An 18,496-nucleotide genomic window follows, 5' to 3' on the forward strand; every position below is an offset into this window, starting at 1 on the left:
TACCACTACGTATACAGTACCGGTAGTAGTACTACGTAGTACAACTTTCATGCAAATTCGGCATTTATCATTGGCTATTGAAACCTACATTCCGACTTGATTGTGCCTTTTCAAGATACGTTGAACGGATGATCAAAGCAAGGCCAGACGACGACCTGACCACACACGCAAATGTGTTTCGTCAGGAGAGTCTTCAGGGAGATGGACTCCTGTACAAGCTCCCCGGCGAGTCGTCCATCAAGCGCCCGAAGCCGGCGCCCATCGTCAACATCCACAAGGAGTACGACGCGAATCAAAGCTACCTCAAGACTCGGCAAACCATCAAGGAAATCATCACCCAGCACAAATCCAAAGCTCTGTCCAACCAAGAGCGTTACGTACGGGACCAGCAAGCGGATAAGTTCAAAACCACCTTCCTCGAGACCCGGCACGACCATTGCCTCCCATAGCTTCACATTCTAACGAGGTTGTTAGAATGGCCACCACTGGAGCCCCAACCCTCAATGACGTCTCCGTCATCATGGAGCGACGGCGGACGCAGGGCGAAGCGCGCATGAAAGGACTGGCCAACGACATCCTGACCCCAGCAGAGACCATTCAACGCGCCATCCACCACAGCTACGGCAGCGGCAAACTCGACATCAAAGCTTTGGGGATCGACATGCTTCCCGAGTCGCTGTCGTCGACGTTCATGCTCCAGATGGCTCGGTTCATCACTGAAGTCAACATCAGTCGGAACGAATTCCGCGCCTTGTCGCGGCAATTTTGCGATGGGTTTCCAGGCTGCCACGTGTTGAACGCGAGTGAAAATAGCATCATGGCCTTGGCGCCCGAGATCTCGCGGTGGTCCCAACTGACGTCGCTCGTCCTGGACTGCAATCAACTGGATGCGCTTCCGGACATCCTGCCCACCACCCTCACTAACCTCTCCGTGGCGCGCAACCGCCTGACCGTCGTCTCGTACATGCATCGCTTGACTCGCCTGACTTCGGTCGACCTGTCTCACAACCAGCTCGTGATATTGCCCAATGCCCTGTACGAACTCAAGTACCTACGCACCTTCACGTGCGCGAGGAATTCGCTGATTTCCGCGGCCCTCTTGCCGCTTCCGTCGTTCAAATCGCGGCATAGCCACGCCACAGCCAACAACCTAAACGACGACGATGACGACGACCTGGGAAAGCCAGGGCGTCGAGCGCAAGATTGGATCCAAAACCTTGACCCCGCTACTAACCAGCCCATATACTTCAACAACGTGACCCAGGCCATCACGCGGGTCCGCCCTGTGGTGTTGGGACCGATTCCGTCCGCTACCCCAACCATCCCCAAGCTGCGAATGCCCAACGCCATCACCCCTGCCCCCCCTCAATCTAGTGTCAAGGACTTTCCGGGTGGGTGGGAAGTCAAGAAAGGCCTGCCCACCCAGTACCTCAACCACGCGAATGGCGAAATCTTTGACTGGTAGTACTTTTTTACCCATAGAACTTCAACCGTGGCTACTTGATCCTAGGATACCAAAGGAACTGGATCGATACGAATGTTTTGTACACTTGGAACGACTCAACCTGTCGAGCAACAACATTCAAGAGCTGCCATCGTCCATGGTCCGAAATCGCCATGGGAAAATGCTGGCTGACGTTTGTTGTTGGATGCGTAGGGGCAAATGTTTCAACTGCAAGTGCTCGAAATGGAGCACAACCAACTGACGACTTTGCCAGACACGATCTGCACCTTGAAAAACTTGACCGTGTTGCGCGTGGGATCCAACTTCCTTACGAGTTTGCCGCCTCATTTTTGTCGCATCCCAAAGCTCAAAGAGTGAAATAAATATATCACATTTGTGTTTACTCAACAAAATGATATAGACTGGACATGAAACTGAATCGCCTGGCGACCCTACCCCCGGACATTGGACAGCTTACAACGCTCACACATTTGGACGTGAGCGGCAACTCGCTCGTGTCCGTGCCGCCGTCGATGCTCCAATTGACACACTTGACGTCGTTGAACTTGGTCGGCAACGTCAAGTTGAAAGTGCCGTCGGCGTCGAGTCAAAAGAACGGCCTCCCCGCCATCCTTTGGGACATCAAAAACCAAATCCACATGTAAAGCACAATCTCTTCCCGTTCAACCGTGTTATGGCTTCACATGGATATGGGTGTAGAGACGCCAAGGGTCTGCCTCCGCTGCCCCTCCAAGTCACGTCAGGCATTGCCCAAGAGTGTGTGGTACGTATGAATTTGCCCTTGGAAGTGTGATGACACCGGTGAAATCATTGTAGTCGACCGACATCCACGTCCACAAGGAGTTTCTGCAGCTCGTTCACGACGCCACGACCACCCATGTGTTGGATTTTCACTGGCGAAACCTGACAGAGCTGCCCTTTCAACTGTTTGACTTGATCAACTTGACGGTAAAATAAATATCACCTTCTTCTAACGTGTACATGCATGCATGTGATCATCGCCATGCTGGCTGCATTCATCGCCCAAGACTATAACCATTCACTTCCTCCTTCACTTTGAAACGACAGGAGTTGCGACTCACGGGGCACGCGCTGGGTCGAGTGCCACCTGAGATTGCTCGCTTGACGTCGCTGCGGTTGCTCACGTTGCGCAAGAACTTGCTCATCGAGTTTCCCGCAGACTGCATCGCGCCGTCATGTTCATGGGAAGAATTGGACTGCGAAAACAACCAGCTCACGACATTGCCGTCCACGTTGGTGCTCTGCACCAAACTGCGCGTGCTGCGGATGGGGTGCAACTCTCTTGACAGCCTGCCACGTCATATGGAGGCCCTAACGCACCTCGAGCAGTGCCTCGTGCCACACAACCACCTCACAGCCCTACCTGACTCCCTCGCTTTAGTGACCTCCCTCCAAGTGCTAGACGTGTCCAACAACAGCATCGACTCCTTGACCTCGTTCGACTTTACGACCTTGACCAGTCTTGTGGACTTTCGCGCGAATTTGAACTTGCTGTCGGACTTGCCCGCGTCGATTGGTCGTTCGAATCTCCTCGACTTGGCCTTGTATGACCTATATCGTCTTGACGACATATGTACACCCAGCTAACAAACCTGCAGGTCTGGCAATCGATTTACAGTTTACCCGGTCGCTGCGACGCAGTTTCAGAGCATTCAGCGCATCTGGATGCAAGCAAATAAACTTGCGGAATTGCCCGTCGAGTTTGGCAACCTGCGCACACTTCAGGTGGCGGAATTCGAAGGCAACCCGCTGCGGTCGCCGCCGCCAGCCATTTTAGCCCAGGGCGTGGGGGCCATCCACGAGTACCTCCAGAAACGAACCGCACGCGTGGTCGAGTTCAAGCGGTTGCTGTCGGCTGCCCAGTACGGATTCCACGACGACCACTTCACGCCCCACGCCCGGGACTTGCTCGTCTCGGGTATCTTGTTTCTGCTTCCGTCGGACTTGGTGGAATTCGACAAGACCGTCGATCGGTACATCAACGGCCCGTTCTACGAACATCCGGACGTGCGAGGGGTGGACCTTGTGCAAGCCCTCGTGGACTTGCAATTCAAGCGCGCCCAAGCTGCCCGACATGCCGTGCTGGACGACGTGCTCAAGCTGTGCCAGCTCATTCAACGGAAAAGGTGCGGCGTCCACTTAATTCCTTGCTCGTTTACCTCAAGATATTGTTAGATGGCTGGACAAGGTCGAGTTCCGCTACGATTTGACGCGGCCGTGGGGGTATCAAGCAGAGGAGGAGTTAGTGTACATGCTCGACCCGAACGCGGTGTACCTCGACTGGGAGGACGTCCCGGGCATTCTGAGCGTCATCAAGAAGCGTGTGGAGCGGGGCTTCAAAGAGGAGGCCTTCCCCCACAGTCGGGAGGCGGTGGAGGACGCGCTCAACAACTACAAGGGCATGTACGGCCCCGTGGGACTCGCCACGGACAAGGTGCCGTTCCGATGCGGATGCGAACAGCTTCTGCGAGAGAACAAGCGCCACGAGCCGTGCTACCGCTCGGGGTGGGTGATCCTCCAGACCATGATTACGCCGGACGAAGCGCTGCGCCGACAAAAGGAGCTCGAGCATTTGGCCCAAGCGCTAGGCCAAGTGCGCAACGAGATCGAAGCATTTTGCTTGAGGTCTCGGGATGGCAAGGTAGGGTGTTTGTGTAGCAAATACATGCAGTAAGTATATGGGCAGATAGATGATACCTTGGCCTCTGGAGCATTGGTTCATACTGTGTGTTGCATATGATTGGGGGGGGTGTAGGCGCGCCTCTTGAAGGAAGCAAAAGCAATGAAACGGCAGCGTCGGCAACGTGTGAAACTCATCAAGAAGCAAGTGCCACAGCTCAAACGAAAGATCGCGCTGAGGAAAGCGGATCTGCAAGTGGCCCTACAAAAGCATGCGCTAGACAAGACCGTGGCCGGCGACGGATGGGTTGACCAGGATGAAAAGCAAGCGTTGGTACAGTGTGTGTGTTTATGTGTTGCCATTTCGAGTGATTCGATACACTCTACCAAATGTTGAATCTAATGAGATGCCAGAGCACGAACTATCTCGACGAATATCCTGAAAGAGTAATATATGCCTTGGGATGGTTCCTAGTTTGCGCAAGAAGACATTCAAGACGACATTCGTCGCATGACGAGTCAGGTTGACGACATGCTCGTGCTGCAGATCAAACTCAAGCACGAGATACGCCAAGACTACCGCCATTATGCCAAGGACGTGGTCGACAAGCTGCTCGCGGAAGCCGGGGCCCAAGTCCGGCAAAAGGTGCGTCTTTATTGCCTGGTGTTGTCTTGGTTGCCAGAGCTGTGATATTTCACGCCCTTCCTTTCTCCATGCTATGCTGGTTAGATCATTGACAACCACCGCATCAAAGCCATCCGAAAGCAAACGCGGCGGCCATGGGACGGTCCTAACGGCCTCGATTTTGTCAAGTTCAAACAACAGTATTTGGGGCTGCCACTCGACGAAGTGCATAGCCCGAGGGACAATAGCAGCGTCAGCGACGTGAGCGGCGACTTGGACGAGTTTGCAAACGAATTGGACGACTCAGACGGTCCGCTGCCGTCGATCCAGTCGTCGTCCGCCTCGGAAGACGACGAGCCACCTCTTGCAGAGGTAGATGCAGGGGAAACCAAACTACCAGAAGAGAGCAAAGGCGTGGGCGACCCAGATGACTCGGACGACAGCGATATTTAATCGAAATGATAAACGATACTTAATCGAGTTTTAACTGATTGGTGGAACCCAGCTGGGTCTAGTCCATCAAAGCACCTCGTTCTTCCTTCGGTCGGGCCATAAGCACGCCATCGAGGACGGGAAACCGCTCCGCAAAGGACGGCGTTCGCGGCGTTTTCAGCAGCGTCTGCAGTACCGCTTGGCGGTGGCCCGATGATTCGTGCAAGTACCGGAAGCGTTTGAAGATCTTCATCGCGTACACGGCGTCGACCACGGGATCGTGGTCGCTTTCCTGTAAACATGGGAAGAATCAGGCGAGATGGCCTATAGTACTTACTACCTACACACCACGAGTAGTTGTGCATGCAATGCCTAACCTGAATGGTGGCTTCCAGCAAGTACTTGGCCACGTGGCGCAGTGAAAAGTACCGGTAGTTGTACGACTTGGAGGTGGTAGGGACGCGGAAGAGGTCGGCGACGTTGAAGAGGACGCGGAAGTCGACGGCTGGTTGCAGCCCCAGCCAGTGCGCGTCCTTGTCGACAGACTGGCCCACGAGAACACACTGTGATGGAAGCACTTTTTTCAAGTCTGCGATCACGTCGGCGAGGGAATTCGCATCGGTCAAGTGCCTACGGCCACAGCCAGCTATGACCACCACAAAGTGTCGTCAGTTTAGTGGACGTACTCTGCCGTGATGCCAGTGAGCTGCGTGAGGTAGCTTACGATGGGCTTGTCCGGCTTAACGTACGAGTCGAACACGGTAACTTCGTTTTCGTCCACGACTGCAATGCGAGCGACGTCGCGGTCCCTACAGGGCATGGTGACGTCCCAACGTCAAGTTCAGACAACGTACCCGTATCCAGTGCCCGTGGCCACGCACTCGACATCGACAGAGAAGAAGGGACCGACGAGGTCTCTGGTTAATATCTTGTCTGCGTCCAACGCAGCAAGCAAGTTTGTGTCGGACGAGTTGGCATTTCTGGACGGCTTGGAGATTCGAAGCGCTTCCAGGTCGGGCAGCGCAGCTAGACCCTCTCCAGCGTGGGAAAATGTACAACTGGCACCTTTCCGGCACTCTCCTTTTGCATGAAATCGACACGGGGCCTTAGCTTGCTTTGGCTTTGTTGCCGACGGGGCGCGACTCGGCGGTGGTTGACCCATGTGGTTGAATTCGCACGCAGTACCTCTCATGCAGCCTTTCGCGGAGAGGAAGAACCGGCATGGCGGTACTACGTCTGGGTTGTACAGCGTATGGCGTCCAAACGAATGGACTGGCGGAGCCAGCCCTGGCGGAAGTGGAGGGTGGGGCGGTGGCTGTTGCATCCTTGACCTTTTCCCATGAATATTATAACGTTAGCACGAACTTTTACCCCTCAAAACACATACCGCGTCATTATTAAATAATGCAATCATTTATTAGTGTACAGTAGATAACAGTCCGAATTACTATTAATACGAAGTACAGTCATCCCCCTTCGCAGCCGCGCCAGTTCTGCATCGGCCATGCGCGGGGAACGTGAAGAGGTGGTTGGGGCCCCACATGTCCATGGACTCTTCGGGGACCTGGGCGTCGAATTCAGTACTCAGCCCATGCCCTCGATCATCGTCGTCGGCGTCGGCGTGTCCCCTTGCGTTGGTTTGTCTTGTGCATCTTCATGGTGGGCAATCGCATACTCGTTGACGGTCGTCGATGTTCACCAGCACTGATACGAGCATCGGAGGGACGGGGCCAGCTCGAGTAGAAGCGCCTGTGGCGTGGCTTCCCACTGCTGCTTGTAGTCGTTGATCGCTTCGTTGTCGGACTCTGTTAGCACTTCGTTTTCTTTCTCATGCCATGGCGAAGGCTGCATCGACGATGACGACCAAGATTCGGAGGATTTAATGGTTTTCGTCGCGACATTGAGTTGAAATCGTGCCCTGACCATTGAAAGGAAGTGCGATACCCCAGCATTTGATGGAGATCGCGAAATTGCTAAGCAGCAGCGGTATAGTAGTAGTATACTAGCACAGGAAGAATATATGAACCAAACAACGAATTACGTGTAAAACGACAATTCTCATGGACGACTGATAGTTTCCTTATCACTACTGAGTCTAGAAAATCAAGACTCCTTGTACGTACTAGTAGTACGTACTCGATAGCCCAAGCAGCCTCCCACTATACCAGTACTGTAGTACTGGTTCAGTTGTGTGCAAGTTCGCTTTGAATAGTGCTCGTGGAGTGTGACGACAGTGGTTCATTTATATTCGCGTGTGGAAACTCAGCCTCGAAGGCGTGGACATTTTGAAATGGTGAAAAAAAACAAGTGTCGTGTTTACGTAAACTATAATAATTGGCTAGAATGTGAAACGGATTAAGTAGTTGGACTACTCTACCGGTACGTATTCTATACCCCCAAAAATGTCAGTAAAATCTGAATTGTTAACTCAGAAAGGTGGTCGGATTTCTTTCGAATATTGTTCGGATTGGCCATTTCTACTTCTTCCACTTATTTGCTTGGCTAGAATGTAATAATTGGACGACAAATTTGACCAATATAAAGCGACTTGTTCTTTATTGACACCATACATCGATTTGGGTACAACTCGAAAAGGCAAAATCGTGGGCACTACTGATCCATAAGGTATACGGTAGTACTAGGAGAACTACTAGTAGTAGGTACACGTACTAGATTCATTAACAATCATATATGTGCATTTACACGTCGTTGTCGTCGCTGTCGGCAGACTCTTCTTCTTCCGAGCTGTGGTGGTGGTCATCATGGTCGCTCATGATGTCATCGCCACTGTCTTCGTCGTCAAAAGGCGACTTGAGTGGTTCCGGCTCGCCCAATTCTTCCACTCCTGGGTCCTCGTCGCTTTCATCCGGTGCGTCGTCCTCCGTGGGTTGCGTGGGCATGGAGTCCGCAAACTCCTACGCAATCTCGTCAATGTACGCCACGTGTCATAACCACCTCCGCTTCTGCCATCGCAGCTTTGAACAAATCCTTAACGCCGCCGGTCGATGCAAGTGGACCCTGACTCATCGCATCGTGCTCGGGACATCGCCATGGCTTGATGGAGCTCAACGCATGCTCAACACTACAATCACAGTGAGTACCAACGTAGCCGCGTCGTCAGCTTACAAGGCTTTGGTGCCGAAATGATACACGTGGACCAACGTGGAGGAATAGTCTGTCGATTCCATGTGCTGCCGTTCCGAGTCTAATGCACCGATTAGATCCCCCTCGTATATATATATATATATCCATTTTTTTCAGGCGTCCACTCATGTACCCCAAACATATCGGTGGACTGGTTTCGACTCGCAAATGTAGACTGGCCACCACACGACTCGGTCCCACTGCACCCATGCCATCCTCGCCTCGAACGCGCGCTTCACTTCCACCGCCCGCTCATGCGCCGCGGCAACTTGCGCCCGGCTCTTCGATGGGACGTCCTCGTTCGACAACCGGAGGCGCTTGGCGGCGCGTTTGCGGGGCGGAGACGCCTCTCGGGAGCGAGGGGCCGTCCGGACGTGGCGACTCGGGGGCTGGGACAGCGTCGGCGGGTTGTCGAAGTCGGACGGGTCCATGTACGGAAGCAACCGGTGGCCCTCGTCCATCGAAGAAAACACCTGTGTCCATTGTAGTTATTAACTGAAGAGCGGTCATGAATCAAGTGAAGAACCTACCTCGACTTCGTCCATGGCAATGTCAAATTGCTCAATCACGCTCTTCTTGATGTACAAGAGTGAATCCGCCTTGGCTTCCAAGTATTGGCCATGCTCCGAACAATTCCATGGCTTCAACGTGCCATCGAATTTGTGCAACCCACTGCCCATATTATATGTATTTCATTCACTGGAGTAATAATATATACATATATATATAAAACAACGTACAAACTGTGCGAGCCAAAATAAAACACGAGGCGGGTGGTTTCGGGCGCGGCCCGTGCCCGTCGGAGAAGGTCTCGATGGCCACTCCCTAGTGTGTCATATACGAAATATCATATATATATATATATTCATGACCATAGCATCTAGTCGACCCAACCTACCCAAATGCGTCAACTTGGAGCGCAACTGAAACGGATCAAAGACATAGACAGGCATCCATGGAAATCCCTCTGTAATCGCCCATGCTAGTGAATTGTACGGCACAAACTGCGGCGAGGGCGGCGCCAGCGTCGGGTTCGTGTCCGACGGAACCATGTACGGCAGCAGTCGAGTGTCCGGAGCCGCAGCTGCAAAGCACTATCCCAACCACCATCATACAAAACCGATACATACATATACAAGACTCATATGGGGGTAATACATCGGCTTCTCGGACGCCATCCACCAAATCCTCTAGAATCTTCTTGCCGCGGCACGATCTCTTTGGAAAGCCAGTGAGAAATGAAGCATGCTCATGGCAGTTCCACGGCCGAAGCGTCGTGGCAGGATGCGTGTGCAGTCCGCTACAATATATATATATATATATATATATTAGTGTGCCAGGGCTAAGTTATCTTATACACGTACAAGTTGTGCGAGCAAAAGTAGTACACGATGCGGTAGCGGTCGGGGTGTTTTTTGGCTTTGCGCAAACTCGCACCATGGCCACTTCCTACAATACCCCCCCCCCATAGATTCGTCAGGGATATGTCCAATATAGTACGAGAGTTTGGGGGGGTTACCCAAGAGGTGGAGGTCAGCTTGCAACGTGAACGGATCCAATACAAACACGGGAAGCCACGGGTACCCCTCGAGCAGCGCCCACGCGAGGCAGTTGTACGGAATCAGGTCGACACTTGGCTTGGCGGCCTTGGACTTCAGTGCTTTGTCGTGCTTTATCAGCAGCTTTTCAAACGTTTCAGAGTCATCCGAGTCGACGTCGTGCTTGATGGGGGGGGCTCCTCGGGATGCCGTTGATTTGGTCGCAGTGGATGGTTTGGTGGTCGTTATAGCACGTGCTTTCGTCGGACTTGGCGGTTTCGGGCGTGCCGCCTTGGAGGAAGGGGGCGGACGACTTCCGCGTGGTACTTCGCGATGGGCTCGTTGCGCTTGCGTTTTCGCAACCGACACACGCAAGCGGTCGGCAGACGCCAGCGAATACATGTCTGACGCGGTAAACTTCGGCAGCAACCGGATACGTTCGCTGGACGCCAGATACGTCTAGAAAAAATAAATTCAAGTTGGCAACTTGTTGTAAAGTCCGTCATCAATGTCGATTACATCGGCCTCGGCCAGCGCCTTCTTTACTTGGCTGCGAAACGACGACCGTTTGGCCTTGCTTGGCGTGGGGAGGCACATGGTGTCGTGCTCGGCACACCCCCAGTGTCGCAGGGTCACATTCGGAGTCTTGTGCAGTCCACTAGCCCCACAGTTGAGGTAAATTCGTCGATAAAGGGTATATATATATACACGTACAAGTTGTGCGAGCCAAAATAGTACACGATGCGATACGTGTCGGCGTGCTGTTGGGCTTCTTTGAGGACCTCCGCATGGCGGCTTCCTGCGTCGAGAGCAAGTCAACCAAGTAAACAAATGACCAAGTAAATATATATATATAAATATTACCCAAGTGTTCGAGCTCTGGCTTGAGCCGAAACGGATCAAACACATACACCGGTAGCCACGGAAAGCCACTCAGATACGCCCACGCGACCGTGTCGAACGCGATCGTGTCAACTGGCTCTGCTTTGTCCGGTTTTGATTCATGGACAGATGATGATGTGCGTTGAGCCTACACATTAACCTTAGATACGAATTATTTGGATTTATATAAGTCTTATATAAATCCAAACAATTCATTACCTGGTCCAGCGTGTCATGTTGGAGCTCTTCGTCCACAACATCGGGAAAGACAAGCACAGGTTCGTTGGACGCAATGAATTTCTAAATGAATCCTCACAGTGTCAACTATTTCGAGACCGTGTCACATACATTTGTTTCGTCCATCGCAGTCGCAAACACGTCAACGATCCCTTTTCGCTGCATGAGCTTCTTCGGCACTCCCTGGAGCAGCACCGCGTGGTTATCGGCTTGCCAAGTTTGAATCGCTTTGGGATGGACTTCCGACAAGCCACTACACACCATACATACATCGTCAGATATATATATATATATAGATAACTTTAGTTTAAACGTACAATCGATGGGACCCAAAAAAGTATACAATCCGAAGGATTTTTGGTTTTCGAACCGCCTCGTTGTAAATGAAATCGTGTCCATTGCCTATCAAACACAACGAGTAAGCAAGATCATACTTCGATATATATATATAATAGATCAAATATATATTACCGAGGGCATACAGCGTGTGCTTGACTTTGTCTGGATCGCAAATATACACTGGCCACCACGGATACCCGTCTGACTTCGCCCACGCTACAATGTCCACGTCGGCTGCCGGCACGGCTTCCTGCAAGACGACGCTGGGGACTTTGGCTTTTTCACTTCGAACCGCTCGCTCGTCCGGCACGAAGTAGGCTGTTTCGGGCGATGGCGGGTCCACCAGTGGGTTGATGTCGGACGGCACCATGTGCGGAGGCAGGCGCTCGGTGGCATCGCAAGCGTCGAAATCCTATCGTTCGAGTTGGATGGTATCGTATCGTCGAGTAGTGTACCTGTGCTTCCATGAGGGCTTTGATGAACGTGTCACGGTTTTGCATAGCCAAGCGACCAAGGCCACGGAGAAAAGTGGCGTGGTCAGCGCACTTCCACGGCTGCAGCGTCTTCTTTTGCAGCCCACTACTCGAATTAGATCAACCAGTCATTCACACATACATCGTTTGCACAGGAACAATACGTACAAGCAGTAGCGGCCAAAATAGTAGACCAACCGCTGCCCCGACTCGGATTTCTTGGCCAGTGTCCACTTATTGTCGTAGTGATGGCGCGTGCCTACGTCCAGTCCAGTGGTCAGGGGTTTCGGGGTTTCGGGGTTTATTCGATAATGGCGACGTACCCAAATTGTGCAGCGTGTCCCTGAGCTTGTGGGGGTCGCACACGTACGCAGGCCACCACGACCCATCGGCCCACCGAGCCCACACGAGGCTTTCCAGGGGCAAGGCGGCGCTTGCCACCTCTTTCGTGCTCTGCGGGACAGAGTCTGGCTCATCGTGATGATTTGTTTCCACTTGATTCGTCGGCCCTTCTTGGATGGCAATGTTTCTCGTCACCGGAAGCTCCATTGGCGGTGTCGTGTACAATCCAAAGTAATCCAACGAAGTCACATCCCCGTGGTCGTCGGTCGTCGGCACCACGTCACTCACAGCGTCGTGCGGGATGCTGGTTGCTTGATTCGATGATCGTTCGTGATTTCCAGGGGGTACTTCCTCGTCGTCCCCAGCTTGCTCGTTGGCGACTGTCGTATCAGCATTATGACCACGAGCATCTGTGTGGGGGTTGTCGGCACAAGGGGGCGGCGGGTCCAAGTCCAGATTCGTGTCCGACTCGACAAAGAACGGCAGCAACCGCGTGTCTTCATCCGCCGCCAAGTAGTCCTACCACATCGCTTGTTTGAATCCAACTACTTGTCCAATGCCCCATACCTCGGCTTCTTTCAACGCATTGTAAAACTCGTCCACAACATCCTGGGTATCCATGGCGACCTCGGGGAACCCGTGGAGGAAGTCCCCGTGCTCCACACATCGCCACGGCTTGATCTTGCCGTTGAGCTTGACGAGGCCACTACAACAACACCATCGTGAGCACAGAGTCCATCGCTGCTACTTGCGGTACAAAATGTAGCGGCCAAAGTAGTACACCAAGCGCGTGTCCGTCGGGTTTTGCTGGGCCTTGACAAGCAAACTGCGATGTTGTTTTCCTATTCAACACATAGACGTGATCAATGTTGAAGGTTGTATATGGGATAAGAATAATACACGTACCCAAGTGGTGCAAACTCTGTCGCAGATTGGCAGGATCGCACACATACACTGGCCACCACGGACTCCGGGACGGCTTGCACCATGCTACTTGGCCAATGGGAATGTTAGCCAGGATTTGGGGTCGCTTCTTCGAAGGGTTGATGGGTACGACGTCGCCTCCGGCACTCGTGCTGTCTTGGGGCGTGGTTCTCGCGGGAGCTGGAGGTTCCAGGAGCGGGTCCATGTCTGACGGAACCATGCGCGGCAGCACTCGAGTGTTTTCATCGGATGCTACAAACGTCTGTGTTTCCCATGAGATGATGATTCTACATGTACATCCAAACATACATGCGCTTCTTGCACCGCAGTAAAAAAGCTCGCGGCCACCACCGAGCCTTGGACGGTGCCGGCGGGGTATCCTTGGACAAACAGGTGGAAGTCGCGGCACTTCCACGGCTTCAAGTTTCGAATTCGGCTATTTCCTTTCACAAGGCCCCTAGGATCACAAATGTACACTCAGCACATACATATATCATAGATATATGAGGCTTACAATTTATGCATGCCAAAGTAAAACACAAGGCGAACGTTTGGATCGTGTTTCGCCTTGTCCAACACTGCTTGATGGGCATCGCCTACTTATTAGTATTGATATACATGTTATGAACCAGACTAAACTGACGAATGGAGAATTCGTACCCAAGAAATGCAAATGGTCCCGCACTAGACTCGGATCGCACACGAATACTGGCCACCACGGGGACCCGGGGGGTCTGGTCCAGCCGACCGACCCATTCGCTACATCTGCGACATCGTCGTCGTCGTCGCCGTCCTCGTGCTCGGACGACTCGCCAGCGTTTGAAAACCATTCGGTCGAGTCAGTCGGCTCCAACCCGTCATTGGGTGCCCTGTCGTCCGCATTGCCATGTTGGCTTTCCCCGCCTCCACCGCCGCTTGTCGAGTCTGTGGGTGGCGGGTCGACACCGTCGGAGGCAGAAGGGGCGGTTGTGACAGCACAACGGCTTCGTTTCGACGGCGGATCGGCGGACCCATCGCGTGGTTTCGGCGGACGACCTCGTTTCTTTGGCTCTGTCAGCACCAAATGATCGCTGCTGCTGCTGCTTTGATATGGATGCGCTACGTGAGGACTGTCCCCAGTTATACTTGGCAGTATAGCAACGTGTAAAGGGCTTGGCTTGATTGAAAACGCAGAGGCTGGGTTGTCCAGGAAGGCCTACATAACACATGAGACAATGCCCAGTGACCACGACTGTACCAATGCTTCGGCCTTCGCTTTCGTAAACAAAGCGTCCATGCTGGGCGCCGCCAGTTGTTCGATTGGGTGGCCTCGGGCGTACGTTGCGTGTTCGCCACACATCCACGGCTTGACGCGTGCCTTCAAGAGGCCACTAACACATTCACAGGTATATAATGTACATATACAACTATCACACCAAGTCGTTTCACGTACAATGCGTTTCGGCCAAAGTAGTACACCAGGCGACACCCCGTCAAGTTGCGCTTGGCCGTGCTGTAATTACTGCTGCTCAATCCTCCTAAACCCAAATGTCAAGGTTGTATACCAAGCCTCGAGAGGGTTGTTTGTTACCCAATGCGACCAAGTCCGGACGCATGTGGAGAGGGTCGCACACGTAAGCTGGCCACCACGGATACCCGCGGGACCGTCCCCACGCCAGGCAGTCAAACGGCACATCCACCACCGCACCACCGTCCTCATCCGCGTGTCCTTGGTCGAGTTCTAGTCGGTGGTTGGACGGTTCGTTAAACAAACCTGTGGACGACACGATTGAGTCTTATACCACCTAACTTTGAACAGTACCTTGACATGATAGAGCAGCACTTGTGTCATCGTCGTCGCCAGACATCCCCATATCCGCTTTGGTCAACTGCGGCAGCGTTCGAGAGGTGTCGTCCGCTGCCAGGTATTGCTACGCATACACGTAATGGTCAAAATATATGTATATCTTTGGTCAGAATATATGTATATCTTTACGAATATATATATATCTTTACGAATATAGTTTTGCCATTGATTTTTACCTCGGCTTCGATCACAGCCAACGAAAAGTCTTCAAATAGTTCTTCGTGGCGTAGCCCAGAGTGCTCTCCTTGCATCAACTCGAGCTGGTCGGGGCAATTCCACTCTTTCATTCGACCCGACACCTTGTGCAACGCACTACCAATAACATATATATATATATTAAACAAAAACATATATCTACAATAAAGAGTTTTCAAATATTGTTGATTTGATACAAATTTGGGGACGGGGTGCAATCGAATCGCGCCGACCAAACCGATCCACAATCGATCTGATTGGTTGAATTTCATTCAGAAGGTTTTGATTGGCTAGTAATTTTCAGCTCATCTGTGGTAGCCAATCAAATCGATTTAAATACCAACGAGAAACCACGCCACAAAACGAAATTTCACTCGAAAGCACAATATAGCAAAATCTGGTCGTACAATTCATGTTTGCCAAACACGTAGGCCAATCGGTACTCGTGCGGATGCTTTCGCGCCCGAGTCAACAGCGCAGCATGGCGGTTGCCTACATATACAAGACATATATATTGTCAGCTTCTCATCATACAAATCGCCTATATATATATATATATTACCGAGGTGACGCAATTTGGACTGAATCGTCGTCGGGTCACAGAGATACACTGGCCAATACGGGCCGTTGTTCGCTCTGGCCCACGCCACCACCCCAACAGGCAGCGGCGGATGATCGGCCTCAACTGACATGCCGACTGCAGCATCCTCGTCGTCAGAGCTGTAGTCAGCCGTTCTGCCGTCCACGTCTAGCGACCGTTTCGTGGGTGTGGCTTCCGCTGCGTGCGCGGCGGTTGATAATGCAGGAAGGACCTTGTCGGAAGAGTCCACGTATGCCTACACATTGCGAGATTCAAAGCAATTCTATTATAAACGCAACACAATCGACCTGGGCTTCCGTGACGGCCGCGCGAAAGGCATCCAACGTGGCCTTGGACTCCAAGTGCGAGATGGGAGGAAACATCAACGCATTCTGTTCGGCACAATTCCACGCCTTGATTCGTCGAGCACTGAGCTTGGTACTGCCGCTACAACACGCAAATATCAGTCCTGTGACATCGTCGACGGGATATATGTGTGACAACGTACAGTTTGTTGAGGCCGAAAAAGTACACGAGCCGAATGTCGGGGTGGGTCGTCGCTCGATACAGCATCATGTTGTGGTTTGGCCCTACAAATAAGGACAGTCGCCTTAACTCTTCCAGCGATTGGGTGGTACCTGAGAGCTTGAGTTTCTGTCGCACGGTCGTGGGGTCACATACATACACAGGCCACCACGGCCCCGCGCCCCGCTTCACCCACGCCATCGTGTCCACTCCCATGCTGTCGACCACAGGACTGCCGGTGGATTCACCAGTTGAAACGGCCTGTGACACTGCTTTTGTCGACGCGATCGCTACTGACGATGACGATGCTGTGACACTGGGCTGTTGCGTTGGAGTGTGGGGTTCAATAGAAATGCCTAAGATATCCGCCATGGCCATGAGCTCTGGGTCGGCTAGCGCGTTGGCAAACTGGTCGATGGGGGCAGCTGGTTTGCCGACGGGTGACGACGAGTCCATTGACGCCTTCGTTTGGTCCGCCGTGGTGGGTGAGCTGATCGGTGCATCCACGAGATGACCAGTCGGCGCAATTTCACCGCTTTCTTCTTCTGCGGCGTCGTCGCGCTTGGGTGGTGCAGGGGCCACACGTCTGCTACTGCTATATCCCTGGTCTGGAAGAGAGATTCGAGCGGTGTCGAGCGCTACATCATCGCTTGGCTCGGCCTGTTTGCCTGCGATGGCATCTTTTTCGTCGTCTTCTTTGCTGGACATGGGAAGGACGGCGGTGATGACGCGGTCGACCAACGAGGACACGATCTCGGTAATCACAGTTCCATCGTTCTCTGACGTCCCGGCTAGTAACATTCCATCTACTTCCTCCTCGTTGTTCTGGGTGATGGTGGCTTCGTCGGCGGCGGAATCGGACTTCTGTGGGGTCGCCACCGTGTCCGAAACGTCGGCGTGCGCCGTGCCGTCGGTCGCGGAACTCGACGCCACGGGCTCGTCAACAACGTTGGGGCACTCCAACGGTCCTTCGCGTGGGGGGAGGTCAGACGCATCGACTGGACTGGGCTCAACTTGCGGAGCCCCAATGGTTGTGCATGGTTCGTCAGGCACTGCCAGGAAGGGGGGTGGACTGGCATTGGCCTTACTCCCAAGAGCAACTCCTTGTGGAGGTAGTTCGATGCCCCCGTCGCTTGGCTGACTGGGCGGCGGCGGAGAAATATGGCACTCGTCATTGTCGTCCCCATGGATTGGAGTGGTAAGGCTTGGCCCAGTTGGCGAAGTAATGTCGACGGTACAAACGGGGCCAGGAAGGTCGCCGTCTGCCTTGGCACTCACGAGTTCGCGGTTGGGGGTGCTCGGGTCTTGGTTTTCCTTGTCCATGTTGTGTGGTTCAGACAGAGGCAATCGACGAGTGGCGATGTCTTCCGCATCGAACACCTATCACATGACCACGATCACACTTGGCATATGCTGAATAACCACACACCATTGCTTCTTTCATTGCATCACGAAATTCGGCGATGTTTCCTCGCTTTCGAAAGGCCGACATCGGGTAGCCTTGAAGCAGTGTAGGATGTTGAGTGCAATTCCATGCCTTCATCGCGTCCATGTTGTGCACAGACCTACGGGCGTTATCGATAACGCTCCCATAGCAATCACTCCATGTACGTACAATGTGTGCCGACCAAAGTTGAACACGAGATGCACGCGTGTGTCGTCGGCGTTGGCCGTTTCGGCAGACTCGCGCTCCAACTGACCTATCCACATGTCAGGTCGAGTTGAGGATTGCGCATAGGTCGTACCAAACGCTTTGAGCTCTGGCGGGATGTGGGCAGGATTAATCACATAGACAGGCCACCATGGATGACCGTCAGTGAGCACCCATGCCATGGTATCGAACGCGACAGGGCTGGCAGTGGTCATACGCCGACGGATTGCTGGCTTCAAATGATGACTGAAAAAGCGGGAATCCGAATCGTGCAATCTTATACCCTCCCTACATACATTTTCTATGTGGAGAATACTAGCGGAATATCGAATGCAACAGGTAATGCACTGTCATAGGTATTTGTTACCACAGTATTCGAACTCTCTAACGCTACTGGTACGTTCATACCGGAATTGGTCTGATTAATAACGTTACACAGTATTGTCAAATCGATTCGAAACTGGAAAAACGAATACTCCTACTATTAATAGTATTAATATCTGAGAGAATGGATTAAAGAACCACCTAAGCCAATCAAATCACATTCTGGTAAATTTCTGCCAACCCGAACGTTTGACTCGGGCCAGTCCCTCCGCATTGGGCAAAACCATATATATACTAGTCTTTGTATCATATAGTTTGTACAAGCTTGGATGAA

The 18,496-nt window shown here is 52.7% G+C and overlaps 4 protein-coding genes across 8 annotated transcripts; 1 reads left to right on the forward strand and 3 right to left on the reverse strand.

The window, feature by feature from the left end:
- Positions 1 to 115: 115 nt before the first annotated feature.
- Positions 116 to 5,183, forward strand: H257_01844 (hypothetical protein; the record flags this gene model as incomplete). Its single annotated transcript, XM_009825254.1, has 13 exons — positions 116 to 427; positions 475 to 1,461; positions 1,511 to 1,604; positions 1,658 to 1,818; positions 1,866 to 2,105; positions 2,165 to 2,228; positions 2,282 to 2,413; positions 2,534 to 3,030; positions 3,085 to 3,612; positions 3,662 to 4,127; positions 4,242 to 4,439; positions 4,581 to 4,751; positions 4,836 to 5,183. The coding sequence occupies exons 1-13, from the start codon at positions 129 to 131 to the stop codon at positions 5,181 to 5,183; spliced, it is 4,185 nt and encodes a 1,394-aa protein (XP_009823556.1). The 5' UTR covers positions 116 to 128.
- A 58-nt stretch (positions 5,184 to 5,241) lies between these two features.
- On the reverse strand, positions 5,242 to 6,324 carry H257_01845 (hypothetical protein; the record flags this gene model as incomplete). The annotated part of the gene is made up of 4 exons (XM_009825255.1): positions 5,242 to 5,454; positions 5,540 to 5,792; positions 5,849 to 5,971; positions 6,017 to 6,324. 4 exons carry the CDS (start codon positions 6,322 to 6,324, stop codon positions 5,242 to 5,244), a joined length of 897 nt encoding a protein of 298 aa, XP_009823557.1.
- A 288-nt stretch (positions 6,325 to 6,612) lies between these two features.
- H257_01846 (hypothetical protein) lies at positions 6,613 to 7,013 on the reverse strand (the record flags this gene model as incomplete). Its single annotated transcript, XM_009825256.1, has 2 exons — positions 6,613 to 6,814; positions 6,874 to 7,013. 2 exons carry the CDS (start codon positions 7,011 to 7,013, stop codon positions 6,613 to 6,615), a joined length of 342 nt encoding a protein of 113 aa, XP_009823558.1.
- Positions 7,014 to 7,816: 803 nt separating this feature from the next.
- H257_01847 (hypothetical protein) lies at positions 7,817 to 18,082 on the reverse strand. 5 transcript variants are annotated; one of them, XM_009825261.1, is made up of 39 exons: positions 17,933 to 18,082; positions 17,803 to 17,887; positions 17,617 to 17,752; positions 16,301 to 17,567; positions 16,171 to 16,252; positions 15,971 to 16,109; positions 15,645 to 15,918; positions 15,490 to 15,574; positions 15,064 to 15,199; positions 14,843 to 14,951; positions 14,612 to 14,761; positions 14,474 to 14,558; positions 14,279 to 14,411; positions 13,702 to 14,236; positions 13,556 to 13,637; positions 13,351 to 13,498; positions 13,024 to 13,303; positions 12,875 to 12,959; positions 12,685 to 12,823; positions 12,099 to 12,636; positions 11,944 to 12,034; positions 11,758 to 11,881; positions 11,435 to 11,714; positions 11,281 to 11,365; positions 11,075 to 11,216; positions 10,946 to 11,026; positions 10,709 to 10,874; positions 10,559 to 10,643; positions 10,364 to 10,502; positions 9,826 to 10,303; positions 9,671 to 9,755; positions 9,465 to 9,606; positions 9,205 to 9,400; positions 9,047 to 9,131; positions 8,837 to 8,978; positions 8,440 to 8,779; positions 8,289 to 8,367; positions 8,118 to 8,244; positions 7,817 to 8,077 (listed from the first exon to the last, which is right to left on the reverse strand). In XM_009825261.1, exons 1-39 carry the CDS (start codon positions 18,051 to 18,053, stop codon positions 7,862 to 7,864), a joined length of 7,692 nt encoding a protein of 2,563 aa, XP_009823563.1. In that variant the 5' UTR covers positions 18,054 to 18,082; the 3' UTR covers positions 7,817 to 7,861. The 5 variants fall into 5 exon arrangements, with proteins under 5 accessions (XP_009823563.1, XP_009823559.1, XP_009823562.1 ...); XM_009825257.1 differs by having other exon boundaries at positions 14,612 to 14,794; XM_009825260.1 differs by having other exon boundaries at positions 8,289 to 8,779.
- Positions 18,083 to 18,496: the final 414 nt, after the last annotated feature.

This window comes from Aphanomyces astaci, assembly GCF_000520075.1.
Source record: "Aphanomyces astaci strain APO3 unplaced genomic scaffold supercont1.3, whole genome shotgun sequence".
Lineage (NCBI taxonomy): Eukaryota > Oomycota > Saprolegniomycetes > Saprolegniales > Verrucalvaceae > Aphanomyces > Aphanomyces astaci.

What these genes read in the sequence shown, in the direction of transcription:
- H257_01847 (XM_009825257.1), bottom strand. Translation starts at nt 18,053, where the DNA reads ATGACCACTGCCAGCCCTGTCGCGTTCGATACCATGGCATGGGTGCTC. An exon ending in CTGCGGTGCAAGAAGCGCAT is followed by an intron (nt 13,304 to 13,350) that starts GTATGTTTGGAT and finishes TGGGAAACACAG; the next exon opens with ACGTTTGTAGCATCCGATGA. An exon ending in GCCAGAGCTCGAACACTTGG is followed by an intron (nt 10,644 to 10,708) that starts GTAATATTTATA and finishes CTCTCGACGCAG; the next exon opens with GAAGCCGCCATGCGGAGGTC.